Source organism: Garra rufa, chromosome 18 (genome assembly GCF_049309525.1).
Source record: "Garra rufa chromosome 18, GarRuf1.0, whole genome shotgun sequence".
Classification (NCBI taxonomy): Eukaryota; Metazoa; Chordata; class Actinopteri; order Cypriniformes; family Cyprinidae; genus Garra; species Garra rufa.
This window is the reverse complement of record NC_133378.1, coordinates 40,617,869-40,639,253: the sequence shown is the minus strand read 5'-3', so window position 1 is coordinate 40,639,253 and position 21,385 is coordinate 40,617,869. Positions and strand designations below refer to the sequence as shown.

The following is a 21,385-nucleotide window of genomic DNA, read 5'->3' as shown; positions in this document are numbered from 1 at the left end:
ATATATATATATATATATATATATATATATATATATATATATATATATATATACATATACATATACATATACATATACAGGTGCATCTCAATAAATTAGAATGTCATGGAAAAGTTTATAAATTAATTTCAGTAATTCAACTCAAATTGCGAAACTTGTGTATTAAAGTCAATGCACACAGACCGAAGTAGTGTAAGTCTTTGGTTCTTTTAATTGTGATGATTTGGCTCACATTTAACAAAAACCCACCAATTCACTATCTCAAAAAATTACAATGTGATGACGTGCCAAGCAGCGAATCAACTCAAAACACCTGCAAAGGTTTCGGTTTTGGTTCACTATATCACTATAGATAATACACACACAAAAAAAAAAAATACACAAAATATCATAATATGTGTCAGATGTGATGAAACATAAATATAACTTATATTTAACATATACCCTTAAAACCCTTTGTATCACTGAACTCTTTACTAATCATATATAAAATGAAGATTGTGTTATGAATTTGTCAAAGTACTTAGTTGGAATCAATTCATTGAAATAAATTCTCATTCTGGACAATTACACTTAAGATGTCCATGTCAAAGGAAATTTTATGTCAATAGAAAGCACATTAAAAAAGTAAAGTGTCTGCTTTAAGGGTTTCAAATAAGTTTCTGGAGAATAAAATGTCTATAATTGATTGAAATAATGCTACTTTGTCATTTAGTGTAACATTACATTTTATCGTGTTTTAAATGAGTAAAAAAATTCTTACTAACTAATTAGTATTTGGGGTGAAAGTAATTTGTCTTTTAATGCGTCATAAGTTGATTTTTGTTGTAAAAATGCCTGACAAGACAATGACATTTTAGTGGGTGTCTTTTGTAAATTAGGGGAAAACATATATTTATTTTTTGCTCAGGAAAAAAGCAAAACTGCAATTAAATTAAACAACTTTTTCATATTTATTTGGAAAAAACAACAATTTAAAGCAGTGTTACACTTACTGATTTGTGCTTAAAAACCATTTTCATCTTTGACCCAATTACATTTTATGGCCTCTAAAAACCAGATGTAAAAAATGACATTTACAAGCAAATTAAATAAAAAAAAATCTTATCATAACACTACAAACCTGCAATCAAATAATTTTAAATATATTGCAGAAATAAAAAAGTAGATGAATATACTTTAGGTTGAGAATAATGTTGTTTTAGTGTCATTGATGCGTTAAAGTTTTTAAGGTTTAGATTTTTTTTTTATTTGTCTTATTTAGTTATTTTAGTAGTTCAAGTTAGTCACCCTGGTCCATCCTCAATCCAGTCTTGGATACTAAATATATCGCATTTTATTGTAACTTCTTCAGGTGAGAATGTGTCTCCTAAACTAAGAAGTGTGAAGATTGTTTTAATGCAGATGCTTGTGCTGATTTATTTTTAGACATGGAAGACTCCAGTGAGGCCTATTTGTGCATAAACGATCCCAACGGCAACAGAGCCAGCCACTGGTCCGAACCCCATGCTCACCTGGAGCAGGAGGAGGAGAAGTTCAGGAGGAAGCTCAAGTATTTTTTCATGAACCCCTGCGACAAGTACAAAGCTCGCCGAAGAAAACCCTGGAAACTGATACTGCAGATCGTTAAAATTGCTGTGGTCACCATACAAGTATGAAGAGTTACAGCAAGAGAAATTACAGTCAGAAATGTTGGTCTAAGAGGAATAAAAGCTATAAAATAGTGAGATTCAGAATGTTCTCTCCTTGTGTGTGCAGCTGGTGTCGTTTGGTCTCAGTAATCAGATGGTGGTTCAGTTTAAGGAGGAGAATCTGTTGGCGTTTAAGCATCTTTTTCTGAAAAGCTTCACGGACAGCAGCACTGATACTTACTCCGTTTACTCGCAGCATGACGTCTACATGCACATTGCATACACTGTGGAGCAGGTGAGGCCTGATCTGAGATGTTTCTTCTGAAACTCATGGCTTTTTTGTACCTGATAAAAGGGCAAAGTATAATTAATTAAAGTAAAATTTGCAAAAGTGTATTTTAAATTGCATGCACAATCAATTATTTTTTAAAATTGCAAAATTAGATTTTTTTTTAACAAATGTGGTAAAGTTATATTTAAAAATGTTTAAAATATTTATATTTAAAGTGAACAAAAGATACATTTTAAAAATCGATTACATAAAAAAATGCATTTTAAAAAATGTATTTTAAATATATATTTGTTTATAAATGCACAAAGGATTTACTTTGCAACACATTTTGCTCAGAAACTGCACGAAAAATGAAAAAGTATTTATATGTATATTTAAGTGTTTTATATATTTGCCATATTCAATTTTTATATTTAAAAGTGCAAAAAACTGAGGCAAAAATGTATATAATTTTTTAAAAAGTGTATAAAAGATACAAAATGTATACAAATATTCATATTTAAAAGTGAACCAACAATGCAAAAAATTATTTAAATATTTATATTTAAAAATGCGCAAAATATATTTAAATGTCTATTCATATATTTAAAGTGCAGAAAAGGTCAAAGTTATAAAAAGATTTATATTTAAACTGCACAAGAAATGGCTAAATGCAAAAAATGTATAAAAATATGATTTTTTTTTATATTTTCACAAAATATATACAAATTTATATTAAATTGCAAAAATGTATATATTTATATTTTAAAGTGCACAAAAGATGCAAAAATGTATATACACATTTCTATTAAAAAAGTGCACAAGATATAAAAATGAGGCAAAAATGTAAATTATTTGTTTTTAGAAAGTACATAAAATATATAAAAAAAACAAATATTCTTTTAAAAGTGCACAAAGCAAAAATGTATGTAAATTTATATTTTTAAGTGCACAAAAGATGGTAATGTATATACAAATTATTTAAAGTGCACAAAAGATGCAAACATGTATGTACATTTTTTTTTTTTAAGTCAACAGATTATTATATACATTTATATTATACATTTATATTTAAAAAGTGTGCAAAAGATATAAAACTGTCGGGCAAAAATGTATGTAACTATTTGTATTTAAAAGTGCATAAAAGATACTGAATGTATACAAATATTCATATTTAAAAATGCACAAAAAATGTATATTCATTTATATTTAAAAAAGTGCACAAAAAATGCAAAAAATATGTAAATATTCATATTTAAAAAGTGCTCAAAATATGCAAAATATATGTAAGTATTCATATTTAAAAATTGCACAAATAATTAAAATATACAGTTTTTATATTTAAAATGCACAAGGTGTAAAAATGTATAAAAAGTGCACAGATGCAAAACAATTATGTACATTGTTATATTTAAAAAGTGCACAAGATGTAAATGCATATTTAAACTTAACAAGTGCACAAAAGATGCTAAAATGTTCATTAATATTATTTAAACCGCACCAAAGATGCAAACATATGTACATTTTTTTTTTAAGTACACAGATTATTATATACATTTATATTATACATTTATATTTAAAAAGTGTGCAAAAGATATAAAACTGTCGGGCAAAAATGTATGTAACTATTTGTATTTAAAAGTGCATAAAAGATACTAAATGTATACAAATATTCACATTTAAAAATGCACAAAAAATGTATATTCATTTATATTTAAAAAAGTGCACAAAAAATGCAAAAAATATGTAAATATTCATATTTAAAAAGTGCTCAAAAGATGCAAAATATATGTAAATATTTAATTTAAAAATTGCACAAAAAATAAAAATATAGTTTTTATATTTAAAATGCACAAGGTGTAAAAATGTATAAAAAGTGCACAGATGCAAAACAATTATGTACATTGTTATATTTAAAAAGTGCACAAGATGTAAATGCATATTTAAACTTAACAAGTGCACAAAAGATGCTAAAATGTTCATTAATATTATTTAAACCGCACCAAAGATGCAAACATGTATAGAAATATTTAGATTTAAAAGTGCACAAAAAAATGGAAAAATGTTCATAAATATTAATTGCACTGGTGTATTTTAAAAGCATGTCATGTGGTATGTGGATTTATTGTATTGTACATAAATTTTGTAGTCAGTATAAATCGTGTGTAGACACCTAAGAAATCTGGGCTCAAAAGTTTCAAAACTTCTTTTCTCTCAGTTTCTGATGTTGCCAAGCATAACGGTGGGCAACCATGAATATAAGAAGGAAGGTGGTGTTTACTCTCCGCTCACCATCTGCCAGCAGTTCTACCGCAACGGCAGCATCTCACCGGCCAATGAGACCTTTGACATTGACGCTGAGGTGGAGAAAGGTGACGTTTGTGTATCATGATGGGTCCATGCACTGTCTGAAACCTTTGTTTGCAGTGGCGCTGTGCATGAAGCTGCATGTCTGATCCTCTGTTGGTTTCTTTCAGAGTGTTTGCAGATTTACCCAGTAAAGCCCTTCTTGCCTTTCAAAGCAAACCCGCTGAACATGACTCTGCACTTTGAGAGGTATGTCCTATCTAATATTAATAATAACTAAACAATGTAAATATTGCACATTATATTGTAGAGATCTCTAGAAAGTGCACAAATGTCTTTGCTGATGTGTTTTTGTTCATCAGGTTGTTGACTGTGACTGTAACCTTCACTCTGAAGGCCATTAACCTGGAGACGGTTGAGTATCACGAGCTTCCAGACTGTTATGAGTTCGACATTATGGTATGTCACATGAACTTTCAGTGTATTATTGGTCATCTATGACATTCGTCTCCATTTCCTCTTGTATATTTAAACTTGTGGGTGGGATAAAAAGGGAAGGATTCTCAGCTGGAAAAGTTTGCAGGTTTTTTCCCTGGCTCAACACATGATCATCATCCTGTTATGACTTCTCTTCTGTGAATAAAGGCTGCGATTGTTCGATTGCACAAAAATACTGTGAAAATTGTGAAATATTATTACAATTTAAAACTGGTTACTACGTGAATATATGTGACCCTGGACCACAAAACCAGTCTTAAGTCGCTGGGGTATATTTGTAGCAATAGCCAAAAATACATGGTATGGGTCAAAATTATTGATTTTTCTTTTATGCCAAAAATCATTAGGAAATTAAGTAAAGATCATGTTCCATGAAGATTTTTTGTAAAATTCCTACTATAAATATATCAAAATGTAATTTTTGATTAGTAATATGCATTGTTAAGAACTTAATTTGGACAACTTTAAAGGTGATTTTCTCAGTCTTTTGATTTTTTTGCACCCTCAGATTCCAGATTTTCAAATAGATGTATCTCGGCCAAATATTGTCCTATCCCAACAAACCATACATCAATAGAAAGCTTATTTATTGAGCTTTCACATAATGTATACAACTCAGTTTTGTAAAATTTAACCTTATGACTGGTTTTGTGGTCCAGGGTCACATATAGTAAAATGTAATTGTTTTCTATGATCAAATCACATAATTTGCACAATCCTTTAGAAATCATTGTAATATGCTATTTTTTTGCTCAAGAAACCTTTCCGATTATTAATACGTGTTTTGTAATGACTAAACATGTTTTTGTTTTTTTCTAGTTTGATTCTTGAGCAGAAGTGACTTCTTTTAGAAACCTTAAATCTTACAGACCCAAAGCTTTTGTCTGGGACTGTAGATAGTCAATGTCAAAGATTTCGTTTCATTTTTCCTGAGCAGATCACCTTTGACAACAAGGCCCACAGCGGTAGAATCACAGTTGACCTGGACAATGACGTGCACATCTATGAATGCAGAAACTGGATATTTACCGGTGCATGTGAGTATTTTCCTTAAGTCTCCACTATTTGCAAATCCCTCTAAGAGTAATTTCTGTTGTGCAATACTTAATACTACTTTAAATGACAAAAAAGCATATTCATTTATTAAAAGATGATGTATAGTAGACATACAGAAATTTGCTTTGGTGCTCAAGATGCTTGAGCTTTAGTAATCAGAACTTGACTAAATGAACATGATGGTAAGAGTTAAAGAGCTTGTTTTAATGTGACAAAAATGCATTAGCTCCAACTGAACTTTAAGTGTTATTTAGATAAATGTTAATTTGATTGATCACAAATCTGACTAATAGCATTGTTATCTTGAGACAAGACACTGCAGGTCAACAGGGTGGAAAAAAAGTGTAAAAAATAGGCTAATTATCACTGTATTTCTTTAGCTGATTGGTAACTAAGAATTGCAAACATTTTTTTGTATTACAAGTTTATTGAAATGTGGTTTAAATATGCGAATTAGGTATGATCTAATTGAATACACAATAGTTTGCATTAATTTCCACAAGATAAATGTGACCACTGGGTAAAGCCAGGTTTAAAATTGTTGTTTGATTTTCTTGACAGAGTTAAAGTTTGGAGTTTGTGGAAGTGTAGAAAATACTTCTAAAGATATGGATTGTAATTGAAATCTACAGACACAAATCAATAAAGTGCAATAATAAACCCTTCAGTATAAACCTTCAGAATATATTGAAGAATAAATCTGCAAAGTTTAGTGCATATAAATAATGCTGAGTTTGAGAAATACTTTGAGAAAAGATATGTATCGTAAATTCAATTTACAGATGTAAATAGTGTAAAAAATAAAAACAGGTGAAGGATACATGAACAAACCCCTCAGTAAAAACCTTCTGAATAAATATAGGAATAAAACTGTTAAGTGTAGAGTTTGTAAGTGCTACTGAAGTGGATACATTTTTTTTTAAAAGATATTGATTGTAATTAAAATGTACAGACACAAAGACAAAGTGCAATAATAAACTCGGTTGAATCATATATGTGACCCTGGACCACAAAACCCGTCATAAGGTTAAATTTTACAAAACTGAGATGTATACATCATATGAAAGCTCAATAAATAAGCTTTCTATTGATGTATGGTTTGTTAGGATAGGACCATATTTGGCCGAGATACATCTATTTGAAAATCTGGAATCTGAGGGTGCAAAAAAATCAAAATACTGAGAAAATCACCTTTAAAGTTGTCCAAATTAAGTTCTTAACAATGCATTTTACTAATCAAAAATAACATTTTGATATGTTTACAGTAGGAATTTTACAAAAAATCTTCATGGAACATGATCTTTACTTAATTTCCTAATGATTTTTGGCATAAAAGAAAAATCCAAAATTTTGAACCATGATATGTATTTTTGGCTATTGCTACAAATATACCCCAGCGACTTAAGACTGGTTTTGTGGTCCAGGGTCACATATGTTAAAACCTTCAGAATATAGGGAGGAATAAAGCTGCTAAGTTTAGTGGATATAAGTGTTAAATTTGAGAAACATTCATTTTGAGAAAATGGCCATTAAATATCTGTATCGTAAATTAAATTTACAGATGCGAATAGATAGATTAGGATAAATGATTAACAAACCCCTCAGTAAAAAGCTTCAGAATATAGAGAGGATTAAAACTGCTAAGTTTGGTGTTAGTAAGTGCTGTGGAAATGGAAAAAAAAAAACACTTAAAGGTATGCATTGTAACTGAAATGTTCAAATGCAGTTTGATAAAGTATAATAAAAACACTTGAATGTTTAATTACATATACATCTATATATTTAGACAAAAATGTATATTTAGAATGCTTCTTTGAAAGAAGTTCAACAGTTATCTCATAATTGACCAGTGCATGAAAATTAAAGGTTTTCTTTGTAGTGTCTTTTCTTAAAAAAAAAGATGCATTGAAGATGTGAAGGATATATGCCTAGCAGTCTGATTGCAATGTGTTTTTTTTTTTTTGTGTCTGTAGCCCCGAGGAATATGTACATGCTGGTTCTGTTTGACATGGCGGTCATTCTGATTCTTGTGCTGTCGCTGCTGCTCTGCATGCGCTCCGTCAAAACTGGAGTTCAACTACAATTTGTGAGTTTCTGTGTGATGTGCAGTTATTTATTTAGATGGAAAAAGAAAACAGTATTTCTCACTGTTTCACACAAAAGACCTGTTGAAACGTCTTGAGCTTCTGTTTTCAAAACAGCAGAAGGCGTTTTATACGGTCAAGCTCCAAAACATGCCATAAAAATATCCTGAAAGTTTATATTCCTAGTCGTCTGAAATCATGTGATGTTTTCTGTGAATAGTTTTGAATCTAAACTTAAGGGCACAATCCAAAAAAAATAAAGATTTGTGTAGTTTGAATTATAACTCCTTTGGATTGCACTGTTTTAACAAACGTATTGTGCTGCATATTTTCAGTCGTACATAAATGAAATGGGTCAGATTAGACGATGTATTTTAAACATGCAATAACCAGCTATATATATTTATCATTAATAAAGGTAGTTAGCAGTGTTGTTTTCGTCAACCATGACGATGACGAAATCATTTCGTTGACGCCACTTTTTTTCATGACTATAACGAGACGATGACGAGATAAAAATGGCTCGTTGATGACTAAAACATGACGAGACGTGTGTGAGTTTTCGTTGACGAGACGAGAATAGACGAAAATGTTAGTGGGTGGTCCGTCAGACGTTTAAAATGCATGACATTTCCGCTTATTGTGCATGCTAATTAAAACTTAAAAAGTATCTGATGCTATGGCAAGCCGTTTTAGCATTAAATACTCTTTGCTATACTAGTATGGCAAGCCGTTTTAGCATTCCATCCTTTTTTTTCTTTTATGTCTAAAACCATTCATTCATTATTGTAATTATTGGTGAAAATAGTAGATCCGGAAGCTCACATTGTGTTGAACTATAGATCTGCTATTTTCACAACTTATAAGTGACACTACCCAACAGCAAAATACTTACTGACCTACATTAATTTGTTAAAAGACTACTTTTTTCCCTTTTTTTGACTAAAACTAGACTAAAACCTTTTTGACTTTTCGTCGACTAAAATTGGACTGAAACTATCACATATAGAAGTGACTAAAATTTGACTAAAACTAAGAAGCATTTTAGTCCATAAGACTAAGACTAAATCTAAGATTGTTGTCAAAAACAACACTGGTAGTTAGTTTGAATAATTTAATTTAATGAATAATTAACTGAATATTGCTTGCTCCACAACTAGTCATATTTGAACCTTACTTTAACCATACTTTTTCACTAAGTAAATAAAATGTTAATTACCATATGTGTGCAGATTCTAAGCACATTGAATAAATGCGTTGTGAAAATTGGATTATAATGTTAAAACTAAATCCAAATGGATGGAAATGTGATATGCAGTTAAAAATACATAAATCTTAAATGTCGTCTTTTTTTTTTTTTTTTTTTGGTTGATTACTTGTGTGAAAACTGTAATGATGCTTTTTTTGTATACAATCAATCACAAATCTGACAGCAATACATGTCGATCCGTTCTGCAGGAGTATACAGAATTCTTCTCCATTCGTTACGGCAAACGCGTGTCCGTCTCTGACCGTATGGAGTTCATTAACGGCTGGTACATCCTCATGATTGTTAGTGACGTTCTCACCATCACCGGCTCTTTGCTCAAGATCATCATCCAGCTGAAAGTGAGTGTGAAATCATCAAATTTTTGCTATGCTAAATTGTGGAACATCACAGTTTTTTAATAAGTGAACTATAGGTGTTTTTGTTATTATGAAACACTGTGTGGATTTTTTTGTTAAATATTTGTAAACTTGTAGATAAAATGCCAGCTAGCGCCCTCTGTTAGTCATTTTCTTTCTATACAGTTGACCAGAAATTCTTAGGTTTTTCAGCATTTGTTTATTTGAACCCTTTCCAACAATGACTGTATGATTTTGAGATCCATCTTTTCACACTGAGGACAACTGAGGGACTCATATGCAACTATTACAGAAGGTTCAAACACTCACTGATGATCCAGAAGGAAAAACCATGCATTAAGAGTGGGGGGTGTAAACTTTTGAACAGATTGAAGACGTGTAAATTTGTGTTATTTTGACTAAATATCATACATTATTTCTTATTTAGTACTGCCCTTCAGACGCTACAGAAGATACTTACATATTTCCCAGAAAACAATTGTTGAAGTTCAGTTTACCCTAAACTTGAAAATTAAAAAGTTAATGCATCTCTCTCTTTTTTTTTTTTTTTTTCTGGATCATCAGAGAGTGTTTGAACCTTCTGTAATAGTTGCATATGAGTCCCTCAGTTGTCCTCAGTGTGAGAAAGATGGATCTCAAATCAGGCAGTCATTGCTGGAAAGGGTTCAGATGCATGACAAATGATGAAAAACCAATTAATTTGTGGGTCCTAATAGATTTTTCTGAAGAACAGCAGGCAGTTTAACTGTTCAGGACAAACAAGAGACTCATGAACATCTATCACTAAACAAAAAAACACAGCTGTGGATCATTCAGGTAACAACACAGCATTAAGAATGATGGTCAATTGTATAAATTCATCCATTATTTTGTCTTTCGGACTATATGTAAAAATTATGTAAAATATCTTATTTGACTTATAACATGCATTTTGTGTGATCCCTCTTATATAATTTGGTAAAGTAATGAACATTTTGGAGATTCTGCAAGGTGTATGTAAATGTTTGACCTCAACTGTACACTACTAAAGCATCCTTGGTGATGAAAGAATTTTTTTTAGTTTTTTGTTTACAAATCTTTCTTACTGCAATCTTTTAAATGCAACTGTATCCATGTAATATTTGTAAGTCTTACGTATGCAATCACAAGCAGCTGGTTAATCAGTGGGAGTAGCTAGAGACTTCCTAATACAAAAAAACAACAAAAAAATTGCAAAAATACTAATAGTACAACAACTATGTACACGTGTAAAATCTGCATGCATATAACGATACAAATACCAAATATGGTTACCAAAAAGTAAAGAAAAAGCTCCAGGATGCTTAGTCCCCTTAAGTGTATAAATTCAAAAAGTTTCTCGTTGTAAGTGCTGTTTTAAAGGATAACTATTGCCAAAATGCAACCTGGGCTGTTTTTTTTTTCACTGTAAACGAGACAAACATATATCTAAAAGCATAATTACGACAAACAAGCCGTTTTTGAGATTGACCATGATTTAGTTTTGTGGTCAATGGCCGGTGAATGGGAATACTAGGGGCATAACTTTGAGCGCATCAAAATCGATATTTTTACAACACTAAGAAGGCTCGACACACCATGACACTTTGCTCGAAGTATCGCCTGAGTCTCTACACATGAACTCCAGCATTGAGAACATTGTTTGCTAAAAAGAAAGCTTTGAACAACTCACTTTCACTGTTTGAGTTTCCGCTCGCGGCGTCTTGCCAGTCAAGAAGTGTCCATCTCCGAATGCGAGATTCTTATATATTAATGTTTCTTATATGAGGCTCTTTTTACAACTAGAAGGTTAATATTGTTTTTCACTTGCGACAAAACAATGAATTAGCCGTGCATTTATATGGAAATATGCTTTAGGAGCTATCCATCCTCGCATTCGGAGATGGACACTTCTTGACTGGCAAGACGGCCGTGAGCCGGAAACTCAAACAGTGTAAGTGAGTTGTTCAAAACCTTTCTTTTTAGTAAACTCTGTGTACATAAACAATGTTCTCAATGCTGGAGTTCATGTGTAGAGACCCAGGTGATATTTCCAGCAAAGTGTCATGGTGTGTCGAGTCTTCTTAGTGTTGTAAAAATATCGATTTTGATGCGCTCAAAGTTATGCCCCTAGTACTCCCATTCACCGGCCACTGACCACAAAACGAAATCACGGTCAATCTCAAAAACGGCTCGTTTGTCGTAATTATGCTTTTAGATATAAGTTTGTCTCGTTTACAGTAAAAAAAAAACAGCCCAGGTTGCATTTTGGCAACAGTTATCCTTTAATCTATTTCCTCTTATCTTTTATATTTGTATCTTTATATGCATGCAGATTTTATATGTGTGTATATCATTACAAATATTATCATTATTGTTGTTGTACTATTAGTGTTTTTGCCTTTTTTTTTTTTTTCGGGAATTAGGAAGGCTCTAGCTACTCCCACTGATTAACCAGCTGCTTGTGATTGCCTACTGTAAGACTTATTAACATTATATGGATAACTTCCATTTAAAAGACTGCAGTAAGAAAGATTATTTGTAAAAAAACCAAAACATTAATAAAAAATACTTTTATCACCAAGCAGTTAAAGACTTTTTACTTTACGAGTGCCTTGGAGTATTCCAAATTCTGGGTTTGATATTTACCTGCAAATATCCACAGAGCACCATTGACTGTGAAGAGAGCAGTGCAGCATTCTTGGCCCTTGTTGTTTTGTCAAGTCTTACAGTATATTTATAAAGTGCAGTTTATTACAGTTTGTTTGTAATTGCTAAAATGAACAGATCAATAGTAATAGATTCAGTGTTTGAAAATAATAGTGCAGTCTGAAGTTTTACCTGCTGATGGCATCAGTCCTGATTCGAAATCAATGAAATGACTCTTTGAAGGTGTTCATGTCAGTTGTTGTGTAATGGCCATTTTTTCTGTCTCTGTCTCCAGGCTGTGGCGAGTTATGATCTGTGCAGTATCCTGCTGGGCACCGGCACCATGCTCGTCTGGATCGGCGTCTTGCGCTACATGGGATACTTCAAAAAATACAACGTAAGGCCTGCTCGCTCTTACCAATCATATCTGACCAAATGTAGTCCAGAGTTACACTTCTAAACACCGCATATGCAAAATATTAAGGCGAGACACTGCAGGTAAATGGGGTAAAAAAAATTATTAATACTTATTACCTTACTTACCCAGTTAAATGCTTACATTGATAATTGCAAACATTCTTGTATTACAAGTTTTCTAAAATATTAGGTTTAAAAATGCAAGTGATGCTTTTTTGTTAATGAAATTTGCATATTTCTGGTACAAAAATCACAAAAAACACTGGATCAAATCCAAATTCTATTTTATTTATTTTTTGACATATTAGAGTGAAATGTTTTTACTGGGGGGATATTGGGTATCTCATTGTCAGAAAATACTTAGAACAGATGTATTTTTTTATTTGTTTTTACCATTTTGGAGGAATAAAATGATGTATAAAATCAAGCAAATTATGTATGAACAAATCCCTTCAGGATATAGACAGGAATAAAATAAAACTGTAAAGTTTGGTGTGTAAGAGCTACTGAAGTACAGATTTATGGCTCAGTGTAGGAGAAAAAACTAATTTTGAGAAAACAGCCTTTAAAAATATGTATTGTAATTGAAATCTATTGACAGAAATAGATAAAGTACTTTAAAAGAAACACTTAACAGTGGAAACTTTACTTTCCACTAGTCTGGAAAAAAAAACACTGAATTCCAAAAAGCCCAAACCATCAAACTTGACAGGTGCATGAAAAACAGCATTTTTACCTGCAGTGTCTCATCTTAATTATTTAGTTTTGTGTAGTATGAAGACAAAATGTGAGATTAAAGATGTGAACATCTCTTAGAAGTTATGGTGTGTTTGCATCGTATCAGAATTGGTATAATTGAATTTGAGTATTAAAAAGGCTTAGTATATTTGTGCAACTGCTAATTGAGTAATTTTTCAACAAAACTAAAATGGCAACATCTTTATCCTTTAACTGCCTGTAATTCTACACATTACTAGTCTAGTCATTTTATTGTAGCTGATATTGGCTGGTGTAGTCTATATGTGACCCTGGACCACAAAACCAGTCATAAGGTTAAATTTGACAAAACTGAGATGTGTATATATAAAAGCTCAGTAAATAAGCTTTCTATTGATGTATGGTTTGTTAGGATAGCACAATATTTGGCCGAGATACATCTATTTGAAAATCTGGAATCTGAGGATGCAAAAAAATCAAAATACTGAGAAAATCACCTTTAAAGTTGTCCAAATTAGGTTCTTAACAATGCATATTACCAATCAAAAATTACATTTTGATACATTTACAGTAGGAATTTTACAAAAAATCTTCATGTAACATGATCTTTACTCAATTTCCTAATGATTTTTGGCATAAAAGAAAAATCAATAATTTTGACCCATGCAATGTATTTTTGGCTATTGCTACAAATATACCCCAGCGACTTAAGACTGGTTTTGTGGTCCAGGGTCACATATGAGCATGTACAGGTGAATATGTAAATAACTGTATTGAATGGAATGTCATTATTTTCTAGATTTTATAAGTATTAATTTTCATTTATTACATAATATTGTAAATTTGTGTTAATTTGTAGTTCTTTGACATAGAAGTAATTAGTTCAGTCCATTCATCAGTATTGCATCTCAGTGATTGTTGGAGAGATTGTGCCCCCTGTTGACTCTGACATATAACTGTTTGTTTTATTTGTTGTGCTCAGATTCTCATCATCACTCTGCGAGCGGCATTACCGAACGTCATCCGCTTCACCTGCTGCGCGGCCATGATTTACCTCGGATACTGTTTCTGTGGATGGATCGTACTGGGACCCTACCACACCAAGGTTTGTCATTGCTTATCTAGAGTCTGTGACCCTGGACCACAAATCCCAGTCATAAGGGTCAATATTTTGTATTAATTTAATTGAGATTTCTACATAATCAGAAAGCTGAATAAATAAGCTTTCCATTGATGCATGGTTTGTTAGGATAGGGCAATATTGAGCTAGAGATACAAGTTTTTGAAAATGTGAAGTCTGAGGGTGCAAAAAAATTTAAATATTGAGAAAATGTCCAAATGAAGTTTTAGCAATGCATATTACTAATCAAAAATGAAGTTTTAATATATTTATGGTAGGAAATTTATCAAATAAATTGACATACAAGAAAAATAGCTAATTTTGACTCATACAATGTATTGTTGGCTATTGCTACAAATATAGCTGTGCTACTTAAGACTTACGGTTTTGTGCTCCAGGGTCACTGTATGTATTTAGTTAGTGTTAGTTAAATTAAATCCTGTGGCAGAAATGGGCTTCCATAAACTGTTACCTTTGCAACTAATTGAAATAAAAAAAGAAAAACGATTAACAAAGTGAATAAAATTGTAATATTACTCAAAACTAAAATCAAAATAAGTTTTGGATCAGTAAGATTTATAATGGTTTTAAAGGCATTTCTTATGCTCATCATTTGTTTGATCAAAAATACAGAAAAAGTTGTAATGTTGTAAAATATTATTTCAATTTAAAGTAATTGTTTATGTGAATATGTAAAAAATATATATTTTATTTATTCCTGTGATACAAAGCTAAATTTTCAGCATCATTACTGCAGTCTTCAGTGTCACATGATCCTTCAGAAATTGTTTTTCTAATTAGAAATGACTACTTTTATTCACCAAGGATGTGTTAAATTAATAAAACGTGATTGCATAGATTTACATTGTTAGAAAATAATAATATTTGGAATTTTTTTTTTTTAAAGAATCAGAGGTTCCCAAAAAATATTTGGCTGCACAACTGTTTCCATCACTGATAATTGATCATGTGACACTTCAAGAATAAATGATATTTAAATAAAGTCATTATTTTATATAGTTATAACAATTTGCAAAATGGAAAATGCAAAATTTTGCTCTCATAAATGCAGCCTTGATGAGCATAAAAGATGCTTTAAAAAAAAAAAAGCATTGCAAGTCTTACTGATCCCAAAGTTTTGAGTGGCATTGTATAAAGAAACAAAGAGAAAAATAAATGAAGACTAAAACTGAAAACTTAAAGGATCAAAAACAGAATCAAAATATTGATAGATACTGTAATAGTTCATATTATTTTGGTTTTCATTTTGTGATGCAAAACGTAAGAAAATGCACCTCATGAAATGCATGACATCCTGTGGTGTGTTTGTGTCGTCCATCAGTTCCGAACGCTGAACGTCGTTTCCGAGAGTCTGTTTTCCCTCATCAACGGCGACGACATGTTCGCCACCTTCAAGAACATGCAGCAGAAGAGCTATGTGGTGTGGCTGTTCAGCCGCCTGTATCTCTACACCTTTGTGTCTCTGTTCATCTACATGGTGCTCAGTCTGTTCATCACGCTCATCACCGACACGTACGACACCATCAAGGTGAGAGAGGAAGGCTGAACATGGCCAAGCTGATTAGTGAAGTGTGGCTGAGGATTGAAAGATTTGATGGTTTTTGTGTGTGTCTCTCAGCATCAGCAGCTGGACGGAGAGCCCATGTCAGATGTTCAGGCGTTCATCATGCAGTGTAAAGATCCTCCAGAATCAGGCTGCTTTAGTGTGGATGAGAGCAGTGGTGGATGTCTGATGTGCTGCTGCTTACACAGGTCAGCAAACACACATGTCATGTATGCATTTGTCTGGAAAGTTTACTTAGAAGTTGTTTGGTTATAAGCAGTGTTGGGGGTAATGCATTACAAGTTACACAAGTTACTTTTTCCAAGTTACTGGTAAGTAACGTCAGTTTCTTTCTCCCCCATTTATTGATTAAAAGCTCTCATGTCCACGTGTTAAGACAAATTGTGAGTTACTTTAGTTCTTGAATAAATGTGAGCATGCATTAATTAATCTCACTCACAAAAAAAAACAAAAAAAAAAACGTGAAATTTAAATGCAAACCTGCAATAATTAAATGTTAAATAATGCAAATATCCTTTATATATTTAATCCCATTTTATTAACTGATGTCTTTGCTGCTGACCTTCGATGATCCAGTTCATCCATACTAACGAGCAAAAATTACTCAAGATATTTTTGTTATTGCTGAAGAGTTGACATTTTTTCTCTTGCGGTCTACTGTACAGCAGTGTTGTTTTTGACAACCATCTTAGATTTAGTCTTAGTCTTTTGGACTAAAATGCTTCTTAGTTTTAGTCAAATTTTAGTCACTTCTATGTGTGATGGTTTTAGTCCAATTTTAGTCGACGAAAAGTCAAAAAGGTTTTAGTCTAGTTTTAGTTAAAAAAAAAAAAAAAAAGGGAAAAAAGTAGTACAAATTAATGTAGGTCAGTAAGTATTTTGCTGTTGGGTAGTGTCACTTATAAGTTGTGAAAATAGCAGATCTATAGTTCAACACAATGTGAGCTTCCGGATCGACTATTTTCACCAATAATTACAATAATGAAGGAATGTTTTAGAACATAAAAGACAAACAAGGATGGAATGCTAAAACGGCTTGCCATACTAGTATTAGCAAAGAGTATTTAATGCTAAAACGGCTTGCCATAGCGGCAGATACTTTTTAAGTTTTAAATGGCATGCACAATAAGCAGAAATGTCATGCATTTTAAACGTCTGACGGACCACCCACTAACATTTTCGTCTATTCTCGTCTCGTCAACGAAAACTCACACACGTCTCGTCATGTTTTAGTCATCAACGAGCCATTTTTATCTCGTCATCGTCATGAAAAAAAGTGGCGTCAACGAAATGATTTCGTCAACAACAACACTGTCATTGAAAACAACACTGCTGTACAGATGGAAAAGGCTTTTACATTTGTCCAAAATATAATTTTTTGTATTAAAACATGCAAGCAATCCCTGCCTTGATTGAAAAAGGCAAAAGTATCGTAACGCATTACTTTCCATTAAAATAACTAAGTAACATAATTGGTTACTTTCTTTTTGGAAGTAACTCAATATTGTGTTCAGATGCAGGCGTAATCAAGCTGAAATTAGCCAGTTGCTCTCTAAACCTGTACACAGTAGTCCAAATGTAAAGTGGATGAAAACCTTTCATCATAGTTGTTCTAAAAGCAAAGCAATACCTGTTGTTGTCCTAAAGGGATAGTTTACATAGAAATGAAAATGTGATGTTTATCTGCTTACCCCCACGGCATCCAAGATGTAGGCGACTTTGTTTCTTAAGATTTTTAACTCAGTGTTGAACTCTGTCAGTCAATGGGCACTGAATCTTTAAGAGTAAAGAAACATACACAGACAAAACCAAATGAAAGTTGTGATACATCACGAGAAAAGCTTGAGATTATACCTTGAGGTCTTAAAGGAGTAGTTCACTTTCAGAACAAACATTTACAGATGATGTAGTCACCCCTTGTCATCCAAGATGTTCATGGGTTTCTCTCTTCAGTCATAAAGTAATGATGTTTTTTGAGGAAAACATGTCAGGATTTCTCTCCATATAGTGGACTTCTATGGTGCCCCTGAGTTTCAACTTCCAAAATGCAGTTTAAATGCAGCTTCAAAGGGCTCTAAATGATCGCAGCTGAGGAAGAAGGGTGTAATCTAGCGAAACAATCGGTTATTTTCTAAAAACATTTACAATTTGTATACTTTTTAATCTGAAACGCTCGTGAAGTCTGTGTATTCCAGTTCATGACAGTTAGGGTATGTTGAAAAACTCCCATGTCATTTTGTCCTCGGAATCTTTGAAAGTTCAATAAAAATATACACAGACAATTTAAATAGTTATAAAGCTTATAAATATGTTTGTCACAGTTGATCAATTTAATGTGTTTGCCGAACTTTTATGTCCAAATATGAATATTTCTATAGGTAATGTGATGTTGTTGTGTTTTTGATGCAGGACACATGACTATGATGAGGATAAAAAGTAATGTGGATGCTGGCATGGAGTGTTGTGTGATTGTGGTGAGCAACATGTAAGTTTGCACTGAAAGTGAAAATGTCTGTATGTTTGGTTAAGTGTATATAAATATAGAAAAGAGAAGCTGAACTGTGTAAAGCTGTTTTGTTCATTTGTGTTTTGTAAATTATAGGCTGATAAAGCCAAATGGGAAAGAACATGTAAAGTAGTGTTTATTTGACACATATTAGAAAGATTAGTTAGTTAACCTGCAAATATGCTGAAATGTTTAAAGATAAACTTGTACTAGTGGACTAACAGAACTAGGCCAAACAAATAGTTGTTCAAAGGAGAACTTAAAGTACATAGCACCAAACAACATATACATATGTGAATGGTTGCAACGAAGTCTAATAATTATAATATCCTTCAGTCCTGGTTCTATGAGGGTGAAATAAAGCAAGAGCAACCCATCAAACTAAAATGTAATATAATGTAAAAACTAGATGTAATATGGTATAGTCCATTATACATAAGGTAGAGTTGTGTTATAAATAATCATAATCCAAAACTTTAACCTGAAACACTGCAGTATTATAATGTATTATAATTATGATTATTCATGAGATGTGACATGTATGCATTCATTATGTCTTTAAAATATCATTATAATGTATTATAAATAGGGCTTCATAGAAAGTGTTACAAGGTTTTTTTTTGTGTGTGTAAATGGTTCCATAAAGAAGCTTTATGATCTGAAGAACTTTTCTGTTTGACAAAAGGTTATTTGCGGAGAAAGAAGGTTCTTTGTATTATAAAAAGGTTAGAAAGAGATGGTTCTTTAACGAACCTGTGACTAAATGGTACTTTATGGAAGCAAAAATGGTTCTTCTATGGCATTGCTGTGAACCGTTCAAAGCTCCTTTATTTTTAAGAGTGTAGAATATTGGTGGAACAGATTATTAGTGTTGTGGACTGTGAAAAGTCCCTGTTTACAATGTGTTGAAGTGTTGAGCAGTGTGAGCAATCGCAGACATATCTGTTGATGTGTTAAAAGTAAATGGCCTATTAGAGGCACTTTTGTAAGAATGGACTCACTGCTCAAAATTGCAATCATTATATAGCAAAGTGTAGATATTATGTAAATAAGAGAGGAGTTGTGCAGTAGAGAGCTTGAAATGTGCTATTTCTAAAATGATGAAATCAGTTGTATGTATACATTTTATGTAAAAGAAATGTTAGGCATGAGATTGTATGTATAAGTCAAGATGTCAGTTTCCAAACCCTTAAATGTTAGGGAACCCTAATGTTTCACTTTAACTGTAAAGAAAAGTTATTAGTTGGCTTTTTTGAATGTTCAATGGCCTTTTAGTAGGAGCCTGACAAAGATGCCCAGTGGCCTTTTTTACGTTGTTAAATTGTGAAATGTAAATGATAATTGAATGAAATAATAGGCTTGCTGCTGTACTGGAGCCAAGGCAAATTGAAGGAGATATGATTATTATATTAATTTTTGACCCACCTGTATATAATGTAATGTAATGTAATGTAATATTAAAAGCAGCTTTAACTGTAAATAAGTTGATGAATAATGAATGTAATTGCAGAGCGGCATTTTGAAATGATAGTCGTATGGAAATGTAATGTGGTCAACAGACCTGGAAGTACATCAGCTACACTGCAGAAAATGCTTTTCTTTCTTAGATGTTTTATCTAAAAATTGTGAAACGAAGAAGGACTTTGTAGACAAGTAGAAATTAGTAGTTTTTTTTTTTTCAGTAAAAGCAAGTCAATATCAAGTGTTTTAATTAAAACATTTTTGCTGATCAAGCAAAATCTGGCAATGGGCTAAGGCAATTTTTTTGTTATTTCAAACAGAAATGCAGAATATTTTTCTTACCCCATTGGCAGAGTATTTAGCTTGTTTGAAGCAAAAATGCATGTAGAACATCCTTGATGTAAGAATGTATTGATATTTAGTCTGGAAACGAGACGAAAAATGTAAGTAAGAAAAGCATTTTTTGCAGTGTTTGCGTTATTTTTGTAGTGTATTTATGAGTAAATATATAGTTTAATAAAGCATTAATATGAATGTGTGAATTTGAAATGGCTTTAGGATAATTTTCCTGGGTAATAATAAAGCACCTTTTTTGTAGGAGTAGCCCACAGATTTTGTCTGAAAGCATAAGATTGATGTGAATTGACAAAGCACAGACAAATGCTAACAAACACATTTGTTTTTTGTTGGGTCAGTGTGTTACCCATGTTGGTGTCTGTTGGTCATAGTTTGTCATCTGACTGAATATGTTCACAATCAGCATTTGCTGGTGTCTGCTGGGGCAGTGTGAACATGCCAGTTATTTGTCTTAAAGTTGTAAATCCAATGGCCAAGTTGTTTGTCTGTGTGTTGTGAATTGGTCTTAAATAGCAGGTTAACCAACATGATGACATTAGAGCAAGTGATTGCAATCAGACCATGTATGTGAATTTCTGAATCAAGTAAATTGAAGGGCAAGTTTTGAAAGTAAATGTATGCAGCTGATCACAGGTATTTCTCAAGGTTTGTTTGAAACGGTAGTTGTAACTAGGGCTGTTCGAATCCGAAAATTTTGGAATCGATTTCGATTCCGATTCCTGGTTCTGGAATCGATTGGATTCGATTCCAGAATCGATTCCTTGTTTCGATTCTTGTTTTTTAGATTGGAGGAAACTAATTTCGCAATAAATGCAGGATGTAAAGGTCGTATAAAGTTACCTTCTCATAATATGAAGCTTCATTTGTAAAAAAAAAAAAAAAAATATATATACTATTTTTCTGTAGCTCTGACTGATTTCAAATTGTAATTCATTGCCCAGGAAATTAGTCATAACCCACAGCTCAGCAGTGGACATGCATTTATTGCATGAATAAAACAAGACGTGACGTGTATAAAATGACAAAATTAGCAAACTATGCACTGAAACAAAATAAACAGAACTTTAACAACAACACTGATATAAGAGCTATAATTTCGCAAT

The 21,385-nt window shown here is 32.1% G+C and overlaps 1 protein-coding gene across 1 annotated transcript in view; it reads left to right on the top strand.

Annotated features, from left to right (window-relative positions):
• mcoln3b (mucolipin TRP cation channel 3b) overlaps nt 1-20,549 on the top strand; it is a 22,095-nt gene extending 1,546 nt beyond the window's left edge. Inside the window, exons 2-14 of the mRNA XM_073823206.1 lie at nt 1,429-1,652; nt 1,759-1,926; nt 4,121-4,274; nt 4,380-4,458; nt 4,572-4,668; nt 5,645-5,744; nt 7,737-7,849; nt 9,306-9,455; nt 12,415-12,516; nt 14,236-14,358; nt 15,716-15,922; nt 16,013-16,146; nt 18,368-20,549. Of these exons, the coding sequence (XP_073679307.1) occupies nt 1,431-1,652; nt 1,759-1,926; nt 4,121-4,274; nt 4,380-4,458; nt 4,572-4,668; nt 5,645-5,744; nt 7,737-7,849; nt 9,306-9,455; nt 12,415-12,516; nt 14,236-14,358; nt 15,716-15,922; nt 16,013-16,146; nt 18,368-18,398 (1,680 nt within the window). The 5' untranslated portion in view covers nt 1,429-1,430 and the 3' untranslated portion in view covers nt 18,399-20,549. The remainder of the gene's footprint in view (nt 1-1,428; nt 1,653-1,758; nt 1,927-4,120; nt 4,275-4,379; nt 4,459-4,571; nt 4,669-5,644; nt 5,745-7,736; nt 7,850-9,305; nt 9,456-12,414; nt 12,517-14,235; nt 14,359-15,715; nt 15,923-16,012; nt 16,147-18,367) is intronic.
• Nucleotides 20,550-21,385: the final 836 nt, after the last annotated feature.